This window comes from Sciurus vulgaris (assembly GCF_902686455.1).
Source record: "Sciurus vulgaris genome assembly, chromosome: 11".
Taxonomy (NCBI): domain Eukaryota; kingdom Metazoa; phylum Chordata; class Mammalia; order Rodentia; family Sciuridae; genus Sciurus; species Sciurus vulgaris.
This window is the reverse complement of record NC_136472.1, coordinates 73597945-73619276: the sequence shown is the minus strand read 5'-3', so window position 1 is coordinate 73619276 and position 21332 is coordinate 73597945. Positions and strand designations below refer to the sequence as shown.

Sequence of the window (21332 nt, the reverse complement as noted above, 5' to 3'; positions counted from 1 at the left end):
TTAAAATCCACAAGGCTGAGCTGTCTACCTACAAAACAGTAATTAGATATGCTAAGAGGAAAAAAAGAAAAAGAAAGCTATCAACTTCGAAAAAAGTCAAGAGCTCTGGGCACCAATTCAACGATGAATAGTCAGCAGCTGTGTGAGAAACACTTAGGGTTGAGGTGGACCCACACAGCTCATCTGCCAGGTGCCAAACAGGAGAATGAAGCTGATTAGGTTCACAGGCCGCATCTTGGCAGGCACTGTGTCCACAGCACCCACCACCAAACGGCTCAAGACACTTCATGTTTGTTGAGAGCTTAACTTTGCAGAAAAGTAGTTTCAGCCCTGGTACCTGTTCTCCGTGTGTGCCTCAGTGACCCAACCAAAACCTGATGCAGCTCACACAAGGAATCCTTGTCGAATGACTAACTCCTCCCAATGTGCACAGCGCTTCGTAAAGATCATTAAGTGCTGGCATTAAAATGCTGATCCTTCTCACAACCCCACAGGGTCAGGGTATTAGCTCTGCTTGATAGATTAGGATCCAGATTCGGAGAGCTTAAGTGATTGTGCTCAAACTGCAAAAGGAAACCTGATGATGAAGGCTTGGGCACCCTTACTACCCCTGCAGAGTGGCCTCCACAGGACAAAAGGATGCCAGTACGGAAGAGGCCTCTATGATACTGCAGGCCCCAACCTAATGAAATCAGCAAGGGTAGGATTGTTCCCAAAGTATTATAAATTAAGAATGGAGGGTCTTAAAATGTTCAATAATTGGATGAGGGTCACAGGTTCAAAGTTGCAGAGAGGTGCCACTAGGCATCCAGCATCCAGCTTCTACAGAACTGATACTGGCTGCATTGTGTCACCCAGCTAAACTCTACTCCATGTGCACCCCAAGAACATTAGGGACAAAAGGATGAATTTTTTCCAGACACAGATTTATTTAGTAAATAAAAAAGAAAGAAGATTAATCAGACTCAAGCAAGGATCACTGGAATCCAGCCTCGGCTGGGCTGCTAGTCATAATTTAGATCTAATTGAGTTACTCTTCTGCCTTCAAAGCCCGGAAAAGGTACTTAATAGCAGCCCATGGGATTCACACAGCAAACTCCTGCTGTTTGCCAAATACACACACAAGGCCCTGCCTTGCCTCTGGGAACTTTGCCCATTTGTTTCTCCCATCTATAATGCAAGCTTTTATACATCTTTCATCCACATAACTTCCACGAATCGCTCCTTTTTCTTAGTCAGAATTAAGTTTTCTCTGTATTCCATAGCCTGGTTCTATAGCTCCATCACAGAATTTATCACATTGAGTTATAATTAATTGCTAATATACCTGTGCCCACCACCAGAGAATGTGGTAGAGGTCAAGGCTTCTTAATTTGTATATTAATTTTGTTTAGCCCAGTCCCATGTGCATGTGTGTATGTGTACACACACACACGGTGTACTCAATAAATGCTGAATGGTTGATTGTTTAAGAACAAGATTTTCATAGTTAACCCAGTTTCAATATGAAATTCAAAACAATGAAGACAGGACTCAAACATAGCAGGAAAATAACATACACTTTTAACTCTCAAAATAAATACTAATCAATTTTATTTTATAAATACAGATGCTAAGTTTTCTTCCAATTACCAACAGATTAGTTTCACATGCCATTTATTATTGGTGGTGGTTTAAAAAATTATTTAAAGAACCAGTTAGGTCAGGATAAATGGGCACCATTAGAACTGCTAAAAAAATATAGCTGGGTAAAATCTTCCAAAACTAATATTCTGAGGGAAAAAAATCTGTGGAATTTCTAAAGTGGTTAAGGGAAGTGGAAAGAGAAAACACAATCGAATATTCATTTGATAACATTTGCTGGCTGTTAAAAGCATCTTAGCCATATGAAAACCAAAGGGGTTCTCAGCAATTCCGAAATGAATAATAATGAGTTTCCATTTCAATTTATCTCTTCCAAGCAAATTCTATCTTTTTTTAATGATTTACCAGACTACTTAAAAAGATTAGTAGGAGATAGATCATCTTGTCTTTTGGCCTTGGACACTTTAAACAGAAGTGAAATGAATTCTGCAGCTTTGGAAAATAATGAATGGTTATTCTTGGAGACAATAATACTGTAGGTTCTACGCAGGTCACGGTAGAAGCTGTAGACATTAAACAACCTCAAATGAAAACCCTAAGCCCAAAATAAACACATCCAAACCTAAGTTTGTGTTTCGATGCACACACCAGTGGACGGCATTGATCATGTGAAAGTATAGGCAACTATTAGATCAGTTCTGTGCAATCTGATCATAGTCAAGGGCAGGGCTCCATGCTGCCGTGTCTACAAAGTGGAGATGATGGAGGGAACCCCAGAGCTCCGGGCTCTATCTGGTTGTGTGAAATCTGAGATGAACACTGTAGTCCTGAGGCTCTGCATATGGCCCTACTGCTTGGTGGTGCCAGAGGGGCTGTGACTGAATGCATCTAGTTTGCGGTTAGCACCCCCATGTCTGCAGAAATCATAAATCAAATGTGATTCACCTTCCCCTCTTCAATACTAAAACTGATCTCCAAACACCTTTTCCTTTAGTAGATGTTACTTCATGGGAGGACTCCACAGCATGATGCGCATATCCAAGATAGTGCCTCTCTTCACCCTCTTTTACTCTTAACATGAATGACAACACACTGCAAAGAAATGCCTGCTCAGATGGCCTCTGTTCCAGGTCTGAAGTAGCCTCACTCTTCATGTGGGATAAGATGGGCTTTCTTAATCAAACTAAAGCTTCCAATTGCAGGAGAGTTGTATCTGACGGCTATCCAGTTAATTCTGTGAGCTAAGTGGAAAATAACAGCATGAAGCAGTTCATTTAACAATGTAGCCATCAATTAAAACCAGGCCCAGGAATGCTTGGACATAGCATGAAAACGATGAGACCTATGAGTTAAGCTGCTATGCAGGACAAATGAAGCTACTGCGAAGTACACCTGTGAAGTATGTGTGTTGCCACACACAAGATGTAAACTCAGATGGAGTCAACAGTGTCAGCTTAGAGGCAGCCATGGCTTTTGTTCAGGCTAGCCCTGTCATGATGTAATATAAGGAGACGTATGTTTAAGAGGAATTTCAAAGCTTGGGAAAAAAAAAAATCAGGTCAGGTGAAGTAAGTTCAATTTTTATTCTTCTATACAATACACGGATATATGGATAAATTTTCCTTAAAGAGCTTGCAACCCTGAGGCAGTGTCCTTGGGTACATAATGTATAAAGCAACGGCAAATGAAATTTGAATGCAGGAATGACAATTGGACTGCAAAAACATAATTTATATTTATGAAATTGCACACATACCAATAATATTCTATGCATCTCTAATCTCTTAATCCAACTATGTCAACTGCTTTGCAGTTTGTATATTGGACAGCCTGACCCTCTACATATATTTTGTCATTTACAAAGTCTTTCTTCTGATTGAAATTTAATAAATTAACATGGGATTTACATTTAGGGATTGCCAGAAAGCCCGCCTAGTTTTTAATCACAGTATCTGCCCACATAAAAACTTTGCCCACCCCGCCCAAAAGAACTGGATGCCATCTGACTGCAGTAATCTTGGGGTCCTTCAGGATCCCCTGGAATCCCCCAGAGCCAAGTTTTTCATCTAATTTGAAAGTTAGTCAAAGGTATGGCAAAGGAGGTGAAAGGTCATGAGTCACTAGAAAAGATGGAACATCAAGACTACTGGGTTTTAGACCAGTGAATGTGACCTGTGTACAGGCTGCAGGGCCATCCACTGTGAAGATGGGGCAACCCGGGAGTCTACAGGTTGAGTGTGGTGCGTGGGGGCAGGGCATGGGCAGAGGGGCCTGGGAATAAGGAGACCACTATACTTCTCATTCACCAACCTAAGAGATGGCCACAAATCCTTCAGTAAATGGTAGGAAGCTATTTCTGAATATTCCATTTTCCCGAAGTTTTATAAACTATGGTGAGGGCAAAGGCTTATGAGAAACTAAAGGTGAGTTCATTATATTATTTATATATTATCATCTTCCCTCTGAGGATAACATAGACTTGTAAATAAAAAGCAGACAAATGCCTATAAGGTGACTCGAGCTATAAGCTCGTTCAACTAGAGGGTGACTTTTGCCTTAAAACAATCATCAGGGCTAAAAAGCAAATCCTGAAAGCAAAACCTAACTTCATCTGGCCCACTGATACACAATGATCCTGAGTCCCTCCTCTAGTCCCAAAGTTTGTTTTTCTGAGGAATATCCTCCATTAATATTTGCTTTGTGTCATAATTATTAAAAAGGGTAAGTGCAGCTTTACCCTCATTTTGGGCAGTGATGCTGCCCTGGTCCTACTGCCCTACCATCTGCTCACTTCACTTATCAGAACTCCTGCGAGGCCGGCGGAAGCTGGATACATTTTCATTGAGTGCATAGATCCTGCGGGAGAACTCCTCAAACTCTCCGAGAACTTGTTCGTCACACTCCACTGCCACAGCACTGTCCACTGGGATGCAGTTAAATGCCTCTAGCTGATCGCCTGAGGTGAAACCTGTGGCTTCCAGCCCAATGATTTCTTCTGCCTGCTCCACGGTACAGCAGAGCTCAGCTCCTGAGGCTGGGTGGAACTCACCTGAAAGCTGGACACCCCCAGAGCCAGCCTCGCTGGGCAGCAGAGTGCCATTTACTGTGGTGGGACGCCCAGAGGTGGCTTCTCCTTGTTCTTGGCTAGTGGTCACACTTGCATGGTTTCCTTTTAAGCTGTCACCCAAATTTATTCCTTTTTTCTGGTTTTCTTTGGAGAAGCCCAAGGAGGTGTCCAAGGAGGATGACAGAGATGCTGTCTTTCTCTCAGACTCTCCCACAGAAGAGATCGTGGTCACAGGCTGTGCTAATGCTGAGTTGTAACTGGGTGGAGGGGTTTTGTACTGGAGTCTCTCATTCTCTGAGTTGGCCCGTTTTCGATGTCCTTTGTCTGGTGAAGGGATCCCCCCAGAGAAGCCTACATCTGCACCCCCAAATATGGAGCTTTGTCTCTTTGGAACAGGGATTGCGCTGGAGGTGTGATGTCTGTCACTAGAAGACAAACAAAAACGAGAAGTTACTTTCTGCTTCAGCACTTCTTTCTGCTTAAGCCTTCTGGGTCCAGAGACAGGAAACAGCATATTTTAGGTCTGAGATAATAAAACTAGATAATAATCAATCTTAAGACAGCACTTATAGTGTCCCAATGCAAGAAACAGCATGAAGAATGCTGGATCCAGCCTTGGGAAACTTCCTTCAAGGATACAAACACATTCAATATAGTTAAGAGAAGAGTGTTCAGGAAAGGATGGGGGACAGAACACACAGGAAGAACCGAAGGACCTGTATGGACTGGATCTGGAAAGAAAAACACATGAAGGGTGCCGTCGATGCCATAGATGTCTGAAGGGCACTTCATATCTTGTTTTTAATATTCAATCCTTGTATTATCTTCATGGAACAGTCATCCTCATCTGGCAGAGAAGATAAAGGACTTGCCCTTGATAACTCAGGGAGCCAGTTGACAGGGTAGACTAAAACCTGGGACTCATGACTTGACGAATAACAGCCTTTCCAAAACCCCAATGCTAACCACTCTGCTTTAAAGAACTGGCAGAGAGCATCAAGGGGACATTTTTTTTTTTTTAATGAAAAATTAACTTGGGAGATGACTTCTCCTTTATAAGGCCAGCCACACACATGTTTTACAGTTCTTAGTCTTCAGTGCCTTCGTTTGAGCCTGAATTACTTCTCAGGAAGATATCTTTGAGCCAGCAATAATAATCATTGTTGAGCTATACAAAGCTTTATAGTTTCTGAAGTAATTTCACATACATCATTTTGCTTAGTCCTTATAAAAACCCTGTCAAGAAAGCAGGGTATGTATTATTATACTTGAGTCTGAAATAATAAATAATAATCAGTTAATGGCAATAGAATATCCAGACCATGGAAATGATGGCTGTACTATATACACTGTGTTAGTTAATCCACTGCCAGAGGATTGATAACAATTCTAGATATTATTATATGTGGATGAAATTGGCTTTAATACAATTAAGTCCACAGACTGAGTTGAGAGGCAGAGGGAGGTGCAAAAACGAGAACCTTTTGACTTGTGTTCTTCAGAGGAGGAAACGCACAGGGTAAAGTGGTTGGGAAAAGGGCAACTACGAGGCAGAAGCAGAAGCAGGACTTGGAAATCATACACACTTGACAACTAGTTAGTGCATGTGCTAGGCCTTAGGGAGGGAGACAGATGCGCATCAGCAGGCCCTGCCTACAAGAAGCTTCCAATCCTGCAGGAGAAAAACATCCATAATAATTCAAGTAATACATTTTCAAATCACAGTTTCAGTAAGCACACTAACAAAGAAGAAGGGATCTAGGGTCCCTCTACCTGTGTCCACACAGCCCAAGCCTTGAATCAGCTCCCCGCTCCCTCTTCTCTTAGATGTTCTCATGCTGGATTAAACCTGTGGCCTCAGACCCTCAAGCAGCCTTGAGAAAAGGTGACCATGAAGCCTTGTGAGACCTTCTTGCTTCACTCTAAGTGTAGGTGCCAGGAGAGATTTCATTATTAGGGTTGGTCACTGGGGTGCTTATTAAAACTGGGGCAAGTAAATCAGAAAATTACCGTTTTTAGTTCCCAAGAAATACAGAAAAAACCCGAGCAAAATCTGCCAGCTTAATCTAGGTCTTCAGTTAATATGTTGTCAAAACTCATCGTAATTGGTTAAGCTACACATGTGGCTGCCTTTATTGTTTTCGCTTTACCACTTGCTGACAGTGTCCCTCTCTAAACGATTCTGCTGGTTGAGTAGGTAATCAAACCAAAACAGAGCATTAGCACCACCCAGACAGTCTACCCTGTACAGACAAGCCCAGGAGGCCAGGCAATGTCAGGCGAGCCAGCCGGGAACACTGAAGCAGAGGGTGCAGGCGTGTGACTAGAGGCCAGGGCCTCAACTGCTTCTGGCTGTGAAGAGTGAAGAACCTGAGAGCCCCCCTCTGCTGCCTTTGTCCCCAAACCCCTGGTATCCTGCTCTGCTTCTCTGCTGGGCTCCTGGTGGGCTGAAAAAAGGCAGAGCATCAGGAACCTGCCTGGACATACCTAGAGGTGCCTATGACACAAGAGGAAGAGTTTCACTGATTTTGAGGCTTCTGGAGGGCTTTCCTTAACACTGCATAACACAGAAGTAATAAAAGTGTGATATCTGTCCCCACCAGCCACAAGGGAAAGGGAATGATCACCTTCCTGAGCACTGTTAATGTTCCTAGCACTGTGGAAGGTGCTCTGTGAAGCTGGGAACCCTCGAATTTGCCCTGTGAGAAAGGTAGGCAGGTGGTGATCACGTGGGTTGTTCAAGGCTGAAGACCTACAACGGAAATGAACTTGAGCCCATGCTGACTCTGTGTCCTAGAGGAGAACTTTATATTCAAACTCAACTAACATTTTCTAAATGCCAACAAAGGACACACAAGCAAAACACCATTATATCAGATTCTCAATTTCCTACAAGCCCTAAGATGCCATGCTACTCCTTTGTGCATGGATTCTCAAGATTGAGAGGTGGAGACTTTTCTGACCTACCAATTTTGTGATATTGTTTTTCTGTTCCCTTGAATTTTTATGAGAACTCAGGTAACAGTATCAGATACAAATCGGAAAATTATCAGAAAAACATTCTCTTTTAAGAATGGTGAGGAAGGGCTGGGGATATAGCTCAGTTGGTAGAGTGCTTGCCTTGCAAGCACAAGGCCCTGGGTTCAATCCCCAGCACCACCAAAAAAAAAAAAAAAAAAAAAAAAGGATGGTGAGGAAGTGATGGGCTCGTGGCTCAGTGGTGGAGCGCTTGCCTCACACGCATACGGCACTGGGCTCGATCCTCAGCACCACATAAATAAATAAAGGCATTGTGTCTATCAAAAACTAAAAAAGATTAAAAAAAAAAAAGAATGGTGAGGAAATGAGGTATCCTAGATAAATAATAAAGATGCCTACATACCTAACTGACCCTTTTATCACCATATTTTATTATTTTCTTCTGATTTTTAGTTACGTGAGTGAAAAACTTTACCATTTTTAAAATTAAAGTCTTACAATTTAAAAAAAAATGAATAAAATGGGCATTTTCCTGGTGACTTGATGACTGTGGGCCATTAATCTGGACCTGTATTATTAAGTGATGACAGTCCAGAGTCTAGAGGGTTTTCAGTGATATTGGTTTCTCAGGAAGCAAGTTTTTCTGTCCTTTCTCACTGTTGTCCTGTCGTGTGGCTGTGTCACCCTCTTGCCTGCAGTGGGTTCTCTACCCTTTTAAAAAATATCCTGCAGCTAGTTTGCTGTATTCTTTAAAACTGATGTTCTGTGAACTAGGTGCAAGAGTAAGCAGGATTTGAGTGACGGGCATGATATGCTCTATTACATAAGGTCCAGAATATAACATGCCTTATAATATTAGTTTTAGCTGCTCGGAATTTAACTTTTTGGTACTTCCAGTATCTTAGCTATAGTCTAGATTTTTAAAAGAGCTGAGCTGTAAACAGCTGAAGTATTAAATGGCTACATTAAAAATTTGTGTATACATACACACATATATACATATGCACACATAAGCATTTTAAATATAACTTATAGTCACAGGAAATCTCAAATAATATAAACTACATTAAAAAATAAAAGTCATCATAAGCCCATTACCCATTAAATAACTTCTATTTCTATTAATTTGGGATATTTTCTTTAGACTTTGATTTTGTCTATGTGTATTTAATTAAAAAACCCCTAAAGTATTGTTTGGTATATACACAAAATCCTGTATCCTGCCATTGTATGTTATGAAAACCTATTGGTAAACATAATTTTGAATAACTGCTTTATTAAATGCAATGTCACAATTTACTTAATTGTTCCCTTATTTCTGTAGACTTAGGATGTTTTTGAACTTTTACTATTAAAGAACAAACGGCTATAAGCATCTCTGTGTAAAAACAATGCATAGGTTTTAAGTGAAACAATTCTGATTTTTTTTTTTTTTTTTTTTTTTTGTGGTGCTGGGGATTGAATCCAGGGCCTTGTGCTTGCAAGGCAAGCACTCTACCAACTGAGTTATCTCCCCAGCCCCCAGTTAATTTTTTTAAAAAGAATTTTATCTAAATTCCTAAAAATGCCTAAAAAGAGAAAGCTAGCAGTTAAGAAGGCCAATCACAAATTAAGAAAGAAAAAAAGGAATGCTTAGGATTTAAGATTCTTTTTGTCTGATTACAGTCTTCATGATTATTTCATCTCAACAAAGAATTGAAAGCTCACAGACTTTCTAATTATAAGACCCATTTTTAAATGCTATTCACAAATTACTTACCAAATTAAATTAGTACATTATGCAAGATGTGATAAAGAGTTTCTATTCATAAAAACCAACCAAGCGGCTGGGAACGCAGCACAGTGATAGGACACGTGCTTAACACGGGCGAAGCCCTGTGAGTTCAATTCCTAGCACTGCTGAAGAAACAAAAACAAACCCCCTCTGCCAAAAGCATAAATGTGAGTAGAAGGAGTGGGTGCAGCAGGAAAGGTGGTAGCTTTTCTTTGCCCTCCACTCCTGCTAAGGGGCCCCATGTCTTCTGAAGCTCTAGACTTTGGGGTGCAGAACCTGAGATTTAAGCAATGGGCCTGAGTTCACCAGTTCACTGTATGCCTTCTCTTCATCAGCCACTTGCCCAGGGTGAAGGCTCTTTCAGTTTGGCTCAGGTTCAAACTGGAAACATGATATCCAGGGGTTAATGCTACAATTAAAAGGAATTTATTAAAAAACAACAACCCAAAGATTATTGTAAGAGCAAATTTACTAGGCTGTAGTTTAGTGAAACACAGCATAGAGTGCTGAATAACTGAATTGAATAAGGGACTGTTAAATTATTTAACAATAAACCTTTTGCTATAAGTGAAAAAGGATTTCCTAGGGTCACAAATAATAGTGTAATGAGGGAGAAGTCAAGTGACCTGGAGTTTAGAGGTCAAGGACAGTATGGTTTAAATGTGGCTTCTTTGGATTAAGTTTTCTCAGTTCTCTCAGTTTAGGTGATTAATTTCTTTCTCATTCTGTGAGTCCTTTTTATTGCAGTTAGTTACCTTTTCTTATCTCTTCAGTTCTATTTAGAAATAGTGGTCGGAAGAAAGGCTGTTTGAAGGCCTGGATTCTTGGTCAGTTTGGCCACTATGATCCTATATATCTGGAGTTACAACTTTGCCATTTATTAGTTACATGGCTGTGGGCAGTTTTCTTCTCTTCCTTGTACAATAGACTACTGGACTTTGTAAGAATTAAATAATGCACTTAAAATCCTTGGCAGAATGCCTGACATTTATACTGGCAGTAGTGGCTAGAACTGCAGTTGCTGTCATTATGATTAGCTTCCATGGGTTTCACAATTCCAAAGGCATTATCCCTAATTTATAGGAGGGGCTCAAAGATATTCAGGGTTTACACAGGAGCACAGAGGAATGGTCAGCAGAGGAAAGACCAGAACCTAGATCTCCTTTCCACGACGGTTCTCTCCCATACAGAATTCTGCTCACAGCAGGAATAGAACCCTTCCTGCCCACCTGCATCTCCCCAAGGAGCTAGCTGCAAGAAGCAAATAAAGAATTAAGGCTAGCATAAAAGGTTTTTTAAAAAATTATATATCTATCTTAGTTGTCAGTGGACCTTTATTTATTTTATTTATTTATTTACTTATTTATTTATTTACATGTGGTCTGAGAATCAAACCCAGTGCCTCACACATGCCAGGCAAGTGCTCTACCACTGAGCCAGAACTCCAGCCCAAGCATAAAAGTATAGAAAAAAGTACCAAACTGTTCAGATTTATTCTGCCCAAGGTGAATGGGAAATTCTTTTTTCTTTTTTTTCTTGGAGGCATGGAGTGGGGAAGGCTTTGAATAAGGCAGAAATACTCAAATGCCCCTATTTAGATGATCTACCAGTTGCTTAGGGACTACAAGAACTTCCCAGAATCCTTTGAGGAGCATTCCAATTGTCCCTAAATCCCTGATATATCATTTTTCTTTCTGAATTTAGCTTGACACACACACACACACACACACACACACACACACACACACACAGATATGAATGAATTATTCTAAGAGGGCAACTTCTCCCTTTGACTAACCAACACCGAGTTATGAAGCCAACCTGGAAATGGTAGAGGCCAGTTCCCTCTACTCGTCTGTCCTTGCCCTGTCATCTTCTTTTCCACTCCTCCTTTTCCTGTTGGTTTTACTGCCTAAAGCTACCATATCCTTTTTATAAAAGAGATGAGGAGAGAGAAAAAAACAAGGTAAGCAAGCACCGAAATGTGACTCCCATTTTCACATCTCTGATACGTAATACTGCAGCACTCCACCATGAAAGTCCACACTGTGAAACACAGGGCACTGCAGAAGCACTTCACTGCTCTAACCCTGTTTATTCTTCTGTAAAATGAGTATATCCACCTAATACTAGTGCAGTAAAGACTGAGTGAGATATACAAGTAGAATTTTCAGTACAACAAGTAATAATAAATTATTAATAATAAAACAACAGGGCTGGGGCTCAGTGGTAGAGCGCTTGCCTAGCACTTGTGAGGCACTGAGTTCAATCCTCAGAACAGCATAAAAATAATTATAGGAAAAAGCTATTGTGTTCATCTACAACTAAAAATATTTTTTAAAATAATAAAAAACAGCAACTAACATGATGGAGTGTTATATGCAAGCTTTATACCTGGTCTCATTTAATCTTCACAATGTATCTATGAAGTACCATAAACGTAGACTTCATTTCACAGATGAACAAACTGAGGCACAGGGTCCAGTAACTTGATCAAGGCTACAAAGCTGTGATTTAACCAAGCCAGTCTGACTAAAAATAGATGCTAGTTCACTTGTCTCTCCCAATCCCTAGGACCTTTAAGGTTTTTGTTGCCACCAAAGTATCAAAATTTGATCTCTCTTTCTGTTTGAGGGAGGAGTGAGAACGAGATGAATAATTTTTAGGTCATGTGGATTGGTATCTTTTCCTTCTCTGCTTGCCTGCATTAAGTTTGTTCTGCCTTTTTTTTTTTTTTTTTTTTCAAACTTTCTAGGACTTGTTATACTGTTAGGCATTATAAGGATCAATTATGAGGAGAAATAAATTCTGCCATGAAATGATGTAAATGTGGAAACTTAGGGGAAATGAAATGAAGAAAAATGTAAAGGTTGACCACATCAAGAGAGTTCTTGAAGCTGGGGTGGGTTTTTACTTAAAAGTAGTCCCCTTCGCCTGCTGTTCTCTTCCAGATTCACTTGGGCTTATTTTATCTGTCTACAATCAGGTCTCATACTGTAAAGTATTAGGAAGGAGTACAATTCACACAGTCTCAGATATGTCTTTCCCTCCCTACAAAATGTTTCCTCTGAGGAACATTACTAGATCACAGCTGGTCAAAACACTAAATCTTGATTGTCTGGATCCTAGCCAAAATCTACAGCTACATCTTGGTGGAATAAGGATACTTTAAAAAAAAAAAAAAAAAAAAAAAAAATTTTTTTAACAACATTTGATCTTCTTCTTTCTCCCCTGTAGCAAGCTATGACCTCACGGCACTGAGACCTCTACATGGAGGTGTTTAAGTTGGTTTACAGCCATCAGAAATGTTTGAAGCTCTAGGTACTACTCCGCGCCAATATCATGTCAACTGTGCTAAAAAGCAATAATAGTTTCTCACCTTCTTAAAGATTACTGCTTAAATAATGCAGAGCAATGACAGGGCTCCACAGAGTGCCAAAAGCAGGTTGCCAAGGCGAAGCAGAGGCAGAATTACGTCTTTTGGCAGCTAAGAAATTATGACATAAAGTTAGTTTTTTCAAAAAAACAACCTCCATAAATTAGGCTACTATCCTTTTTTGAAACTGAGCAAGGGTGGGATTTATCTTTCTCCCTTCCCTCTCTCCAATCAAGCACAAGTGCAGAGTTTCTTTCTGTGAAAGCCACATTTCACAGCCCCATCTGCCCCTGGAGGCAGCTGGGGGTTAGCAGTGGTAAGTGTAGTCTCCAGCCACAGCAAGCAACTGAACGGCCTCTCACCATTACCAGATAAGTGCAAGTGCTTAATCTTTGCCCTGCATGTTAACAAAAACACCAAACAAAATAAAAATAGAAACAATCCTGGGCCAAAAGCACAGGCTGCAACGTGCGCCAATGGTCACTTTCCCCTGGGCTCAGTTTGGAAGGTTTCCTGCCAAAGTCTGACTAAATAAAAACAGAGTATAAAAAGGTATAACTTAACAAGGGAGCCTTTAGATTCTATTTAAACTGAGTAGTGATGGAAAGATGAATTTGTGACAGAGAAAGTTCTGAAGGCAAAGGATGAAATAAGCAAGCTGAGGAAATCCTGTTCCCTAGGTGATGTGATGTGAAGACGCGGCCATTAGAGACCAGCTTTGAGGAGTAGCCTCCAGCACAGCCCACAGTCCATCTGGGTCTCAAGGTCGAGCTCCCTGAGGTCAGTACACAGTGATCCTCTAGGGAGCAGAGGGAGGTTCTAGGAGAGGTCAAGTCAACCACTTTACCCATCAGCTTTCGCTTTAAGAAATCATCATATAAATTAATGTACTGAAATTACAGTCAGGCAACCAACCTTATAAGGACTATAAAATGGTCTGTAGAAATAGACATAGCCCATCTTGATGTCATTTATACAGAACATAAGTAACATCCTACAAGACAGCATGTAAAGAACAGGAAAGAGATGCCAGGAATGATACCTGGGGACCCCTTGGAGTATCTGGACAGCACTTGAGCCTTGGGAATAATAAATTGTTTATGCTGAAAACTAGAAAAAACCTTGTAACTCTACCTTTGCCAGGGAAACCAGAGGAACAGCAATCTCACAGAACCTAGCCTCAGAAAGAACTCAATAGGGAAATTAAAACCCTGGTCAGAGAAGGCTTTCAGAATTTTAAAACTAGACTTGGAAAGGAGCTAAAGGAAGCCAGGACTCCTGAGGCCAATGACAGAAATCGTGAAATGAAGCCTCTGACTGCTAAAGCTGAGCTACCACCAAATTTCTAATAAACTCTGACATGAACCAAACCATCGGACTTTAGTTGTTTGTTATTTTAAAAGAAAAATGGATAGCTCTGCCACCACTTTCAGAGATGCTGAGGTCCTGGGCAAAAGTGCCTGAGTCAACAGCGCCAATGAATCATTGCTTCGTAGGAGACTGTGGGACTCTCAGGGGAGCGTCTTGATGATCACATCCTTTTGAGTGCTCGGTACTAAGAGATGTAACATAGCACTGCATGCTTACTAACTGGACAACTAACGAGTAACTGATTCAGCCCTCCCTCAAACATGTATTGAGCACATCTTCTTGGCACAGCACTAGACTTAGGAGATATGGGAACAATGGAAAAAGTCAAGGTTCCTGTTTTTTTCTTTTATGGGGCTTATTATCTAGTGTGCGTGGGTGGGATAGACACGTATCACAGAATCACAGACAGCAGCCTCTGCCACATGAGATGCAGTGGCGCACATGGGCTAACAAAGCTTATAAATGAGAACTGACCCAGGAAAGGTCAAGATTCCAGGGGTAAGTAGAGTTCTTCACTAGGTGACAAATGGGCTAGGTTGAAAGTATTTTTTAGCAGAAAAACAGCAGATGACAAAACTCTGTGTCAAGAAGAATAATATTTGAGGACCCAAAAGGGTGCTGAGTGAGGAGCTATATGGTAGAAGATGAAGCTGGAGAGGAAAACAAAATCTAGATCATGCAGAAGCCCATAGGCTATGTTTGGATTTTTTGCTTAAGTCATTAAAGTGTGCTCTAGTGTGATTCTGGACTGTCCTCCAAGGACCAAAGTGTTAAAGCCTTGGTTCCCAGCTTGGTGTTATTGGAGGTGGTGGAACCTTTAAGAGGTGGAGCCTATTCAGAGGTCTTAGGTCACTTGGGGGCATGGTCTCGAAGGGGACAGGGGTACCTCAGCCCCTTCCCCTTTCTCTCTTCTGCATCCTGACCATGAGGTGACCTTTTGCTATGCTGTGTACTTCCCACTGCCCCTGCCCAGAGACCTAAAAGCAATGGTTCTGCCATATTATGAACAGAAACCTCAAAACCTGTGAGCCAAAATCTTTTCTAAACTGATTTTATCTCAGGTATTTGTTATATACAGTAACAAAAAGCTGACCAACACAAACTGTTTTAGGCAAGGGTGTGTGCGTATGTGAGAGAGAGAGAGAGAGAGAGAGAGAGAGAGAGAGAGAGAGAGAGAGAGAGAGAGAGAGAGAGAGAGAGAGAGAGAGAGAGAAAGAGTAGGGAGGGGAGACAGACAGACAGACAGACAGACAGACTTTGGCTGAGGTTGGAAAGGGGGCCAAGAGTAGATGCCAGGGGACCATAAGCTGTGCAGGCGCACAGGCCAGAGATGATGGAGGCTTGGGCCAGACTGGAAAAAGTAAAGATATAGACAAATAGATTAGGGGAAAAGAGGAACAGAGTTTTGTCTCGCTTCTTGGCAAGTGTGAAAGATAAATACACTTTTTTCCATTGCTAAGAACAGCCTGGTGACCCCAAGTCTTATGGTTCTGGAGTCGAAGACAGGTAGAAACAAATACAGGTGCATGGAATATGCTGTGGGAGATGACAGGAGGCAAGTCAGTTCTGAGATCAGAACTTATTTATACTAGGAGTACAGTGACAGAAGAAAAGGGCCTAGGCCTGGACCTTTAGAAAGTGCAGGGTTTTATGATGAGGTAGAAAAGAAGTCCACAGATGACATAAGGTGGAGTAATCCACGAGGAATGAAGAAAACCAGGAGAAGGCAGTAATAACAGGATTCCTTTTTTGGAACCACCAGATGCTAAATGATCCCTCATATAAAACATTTTATTCTTCACGTAGGCGTGAGAGGCTGTACTGTGTAGTAACTAAAGCAGAGTAACTGTGTAGAAACTGTCCTGCCTGTGCTTAAATCTTAGCTCCACCACCTGATGGCTATGTCACCTTCAAGTTATTTTTGACCCCTCAGTTCCTCATTTGTAAGATGGAAGAACATAATGGGTCCTAATTCACAGGGTTGTTGGATTAAATAAATTATTTAAGCAATACATGTAAGGTGCTTTAGAAGAGTAGCTTGGTTCACAGTAACAGTCACTGGATAGTAGCTATAATGATACCACTTATTATACATTACTATCCACTAAAAGAAGAACTGTTGAATAAGCATTATATAAAATGATCTTCAACAACTCCAAATCAACACAAAGGGAACTGTATATAAATTGAGCTTAAACCCAAAGGTTAATGATCAGTGATGATTTCTAATGCTGTAAATCCTTTCAAATTTAGGTGGGCAAAGAACTTATCTCCAAGGCTTCCTGAAATGGTACAGTACATGAGATCTAGAAGCATGGTTCTCTACTGACACCTATTAGCACCTGCTAAAGAAAGACTCCTGAAAACAGTGATCTTTGGTATAGACTATTTAAGTGGCTTTTCTGTTAATTCCCTCTCCCCATTCACTTAAGTCTGACCATCTTCCAAAACTCAATTCAAGTCCCACTTCCTTCACTGAACCTTAGTTAGCCATGCCAATCTAAAGTGATGCCTTTGAACTCTGAATATCAATAGTATTTCTTATTGTACCATCCTACTGATGCTTAACATGATTATTTGCACTTCAACACATATTTCAGTAGATATTACTGAAGCCTACATGAGGCTCTGGAAATAACAACATATACAAAACAAGACTCCTACCATTAAGGAGTTTGTACTCTAGTAGAGAGAGAATAAACCAATAGCCAGAATACCAAGGTGCTTTGTATGTTCTTTGCATATTACAATGAAGAAGCAAGCCAGTAATCAGCTAGAAGTCTCACAAGAAGAGGCTATATTTGATTGGCACCTTGAAGAATAAGTTAATCAGGGGATGGGGGAGGGAAAAAAGGTGGGGGGAGAGAGCGCACGTGTGCATGTGTTTGTGTATGTAGGGAAATGGAAAGGAAGGGCAGGGCATTTAAGGTGTGTGAGCAGTCCAGCTGTGGAGTCAGGTCTTAAAAATAGTGTATGGGAGGGACCTAGTCTTCTATTTCTTGAACTCCACTTCTCCACTTTCCAACCTAACTTAGTACAAAACACACAACAGATACTCAGCGAATATATTTGTTTTATAAATAAATGATTTAATTAGTTGTATTCAGATGGAAAAATTTAGGTGTTTTTGTTTTGGGCTATGTTATGAGAAGTATTTACTTAATGTTAAAGGAAAAAAAAAAAGGTAAAAAAGAACCCAAGTACTTACAACATGGTAAACAAAACTCTCTAAACCTATAAAGTAAATCTAAATGATAAAATACTATGTAGCCATTAAAATAGTGCTAAGAAGTTTTTAATGACATTGGTAAAAATGCTTAAGATGAGATATTATATGAAAAAGTAGGACATACAGCTGTAGAGATAACACCGTCCAGAATTACAGCCACTAGTAACTTACTCCTGGGACTTGACATGTGGCGAGTCTGATTTGAGATGTGCTGTAAGTGTGAACTATATACTGGGTGTAGAAGGCTTAGTATGAAAAAAGGGAATATAAAATGTTTTATTAATAATTTTTAAAATTACTGCTGGGGTTGTGCTCAGTGGTAGAGCACTTGCCTGGCATGTATGAGGCACTGGGTTCGATCCTCAGCACCACATAAAGATAAATGTGTAAAATAAAGGTACTGTGTACATCTACAATTAAAATATATATATTTGATATTTTTAATTAAAAATTTTAGATTAAAATTATGCTGATAAGGTATTATGTTAAATATATAAGCTGGATTTTATTTGGATTAAATCAAGTATATTTATTAACTTACCTGTTTCTTTTTGCCTTTTATAATGTGGCTGACAGAAAATTAAAATTTACATATGCACCTCACACTATATTTCTATTGAATAGTACTGGTATAGAGGAGAGGATCTCAATTAGAAAAGAAATACGTAAAAAACTGGCTAAAATGACAGTGGTTTTTGTCTCTGGATCATGGAGCCATTGCCGCCTCCTCTTTTGCATATTTTTACAACTTCCAAATTTTATTCATTGAGCATGTATTATTTTATAATCAAAAAGAGTAAATAGAAATAAACAAGACACACACACACAAAAGAGAAAAGTTCTAAATTTAGCTCAAAGACTTGGTTGCTGGTGGTAGAGAAAAGCAGCCCAGGATACCCAAATGGCTATCTGTCACTGGTGAAGGTTTAGTGCACAAAGGATGTTGGACAGCTGTTCTCCATCCTGACCGAAGACAGAAAAAAGCGGAAATGGGTGTTAACCACAGGAGGGGGCCTGTAAGTTAAATATAGGGAAGAATTTCCTGAAGTGAGGGTGTTTAAACTCTGGAATGAGTTATGGAAGAAGCCTGGTCCCCCAAGGTCTTTTAAAATGCTACAGATACCCATATGCCTTGTGTGTTCCTGTCTAGAGGCAGGGAGATGACTTGTCAAGGCTCCTTCTAACATAGCGGTCCTAGAGTAAATAACTCCAATAAAACTTTCTTGTCCGTTTACTTCTGACTAGACTTTACTCTTCCCATTAGGGATGCCAGCCTGCAGGCAGTACTCTCAGGGGCAGCCTATGGGACACAGCTACCTTAAGCAGTACTCTTGAGACTTCAAAGATAATGTCATTTGATCTAAATTTAAATATCAATGTCAGTTAGACACTTTTTTTAAGTCCCTCAGGGGTCACCTGCCAGAATTCAATTCTGAATTTAGCATAAGCATGATGGAGGGAAGGGAAGAGGGTAGATTTGTTTATAAAAAGTGAGGCTTTTAAAAGCTTTTAATACTGGACACTCTCTCATTTTCAAATTTAAATGGATTGGCTTCAAAGCAGAACTCTCACATCATCACTGTGATTTTAAAGAAAGTCAACTGGCTTACTTAATTTAGATTTTTATTATTCTCAGTTTCCTGAAAAACCATATTCCCAAATTTGCCAAAGTTCTTGGGTACTTTTTTCTACTACTTTTATTTTAAGTATGGAGTTTGATTCTAGTTACAAAAAGGAGTGGAAGAGTACATCAGAAGTAGGCAGTGGGGCACCATGTGGAGATGGTGCTTCCTACGTTCTTGTATGTTACAATGGAGAAGCAAGCCAGTGACCAGCTGGAAGTCCCTTGAAAGGAGGCTATATCTGATTGGCACCTTGAAGGATAAGTTAATCAGGGGATGGGGGAGGGAGGGGGTGTTGGGGGGAGAGGGAGAGAGCTCTCAGGGGAATGGAAAGGAAGGTCAGGGCATTTGACCACATCTAAAAGCACAGGCTGCTTCCCCCAACATAAAATGCCTGTGTCCATCGAACATCAGAAGGAATTTGGAGGAATATTCTAGCACACTGTTTAACAGTTAAGGATACTTTTCCTCTGCTCTGTCCTTTCCAAGGTTACTGAAAATGACTGTCTCTTTAAAAATGGCCCAGCTAGCCCTGAGACTTCCACTAAGTCAGGAAAGGCTGCCTTCGGGCCACAGCAGCCTGCCTCCTACATTGGGCTTGGGCTCCAAGTCACAAACGTCAGTGAGCATGAGCAACGCACAGGGAATATTTTTGTCAGTCATATCCTTCAAAATATTTAATTTACTTATCTACTCCTTTAGATTAGAAACTAAACAGCTGTCAACCAGGCTAAGGCAGGGAAATCTTACACTTTTGAATCTCCCTTCATCTCTTGAATAGTGGTGTATGTACAGGAGACATTTAATGAATTGTCAAATGCATTAATAATACTTCATATTTTACATAGTTCTTTTTAGTTTATAAACTACTTTGACAGATGCTCTCTCATTTGTTCCATAGAATATACTTGGGAGTAAGGCTGGTGATATTGACTTAATTTAAAAAAATGATACTTGAAAACAATTTATGAAAATTATAAGGTAGAGCTGAAATTGGAACCCACATTTTCTGATCTCCAAATCTAGTTACCCTTCCTTTGTATCACACACTGCCATGCATAAAGGTGTTAGACAGTTTAGGTTATATAATCAGGAAAAATTAAACAGAATAAAAAATTCCATGAATAAAACATGACAGATAGCTTTGAAATCCTGTTCTTATCATGTCTTTTTCTGAAAAAAGAATATGGTTCTCAAGAAAGATAAAGAGCATGGGCAAACATGCTACAGGCCACACAGCCAACCCATGTGCTTCTTTCTTCATTTTTTCTGTTAAATAAGTAGAACTGAAAGAAACAAATATATATATATATATATATATATATATATATCTTTCAGTCTTACTTTTCTCAAAGTCTTCATAAAGTTTTATTTTATTTTTTGGGGGTACTGGGGATTGAACTCAGGGGCTCTCAATCACTGAGCCACAACTCTAGCCCTATTTTGTATTTTATTTAGAGACAGGGTCTCACTGAGTTGCTTAGTGCCTCGCTTTTCCTGAGGCTGGCTTTGAACTCGAGATCCTCCTGCCTCAGCTTCTCGATTACAGGTGTGTGCCACCATGCCTGGCTCTTCACAGAGTTTTATGGCTTGCAGTTTCCTTTTTCTCTGAGGTCAATGGGGTAGGATAGGCAGCAAAGAACATTTCCATCAGAACCACTACATGGGTTTTACAGGGTGTTCCCGTGGAAGGTGATGGGTGTTAGAACATAGATGGCAGAGATAGGAGGGGCTAAGGAAGGGCAGAGGAACAAAATGACCGCTAACAAACATGGGGTATCATGGTAGGGTACAAAGAAAAGGGGACTAGGGGACTAGGAGTCAGATAACCTGGGCTTTTGGTCCCAGTTCCATCACTTATCATCATGTGATCCTGGCAAGTCACTTCACATTTCTGAACCTCTGTTTGCAGACCTGTAAAATAATGACTGCTATTCTTCCCCTCCGTCCCTCACAGGGTTGTTGCAAGCTTAAGTAAAAACAGAAAGTTTTGCAAGTAAGAGATTTTTATTATCATGACTTCTAAATATGGGTAAGGGTTACCTAAGAAAGCAGACTCTAAAATATATTTGTAGGCAAATGGATTTGTAAGATACTTACTCTAAGGCTTCAGAGAGGCCTTGTAAAGGAGTTGGAGGTAAGAGAGGTTGATAAAACGTTTTGTATCATTATTGTACAAGAGAGCAAGAGACATTATTTTAAAATGTGAACAAAAACCATATTCTGTATCTTTTTTTTTTGTATCAGGGATTGAACCCAGGAGCACTTAACCACTGAACCACATTCCACACTCTTTTTATTTTTTGAGACAGGGCCTCGCTAAGTTGCTG

General features: G+C 40.3%; 1 protein-coding gene across 3 annotated transcripts in view; it reads right to left on the bottom strand.

Annotated features, from left to right (window-relative positions):
* Positions 1 to 1575: 1575 nt before the first annotated feature.
* The window catches only part of UVRAG (UV radiation resistance associated), a 330550-nt gene continuing 310793 nt past the window's right edge, over positions 1576 to 21332 (bottom strand). For 2 of the 3 annotated variants that reach the window (XM_079105194.1, XM_079105195.1), the window contains one exon: positions 1576 to 5076. In XM_079105194.1, the coding sequence (XP_078961320.1) occupies positions 4377 to 5076 (700 nt within the window). In that variant the 3' untranslated portion in view covers positions 1576 to 4376. The remainder of the gene's footprint in view (positions 5077 to 21332) is intronic. The other variant, XM_079105196.1, reaches the window with a different exon arrangement.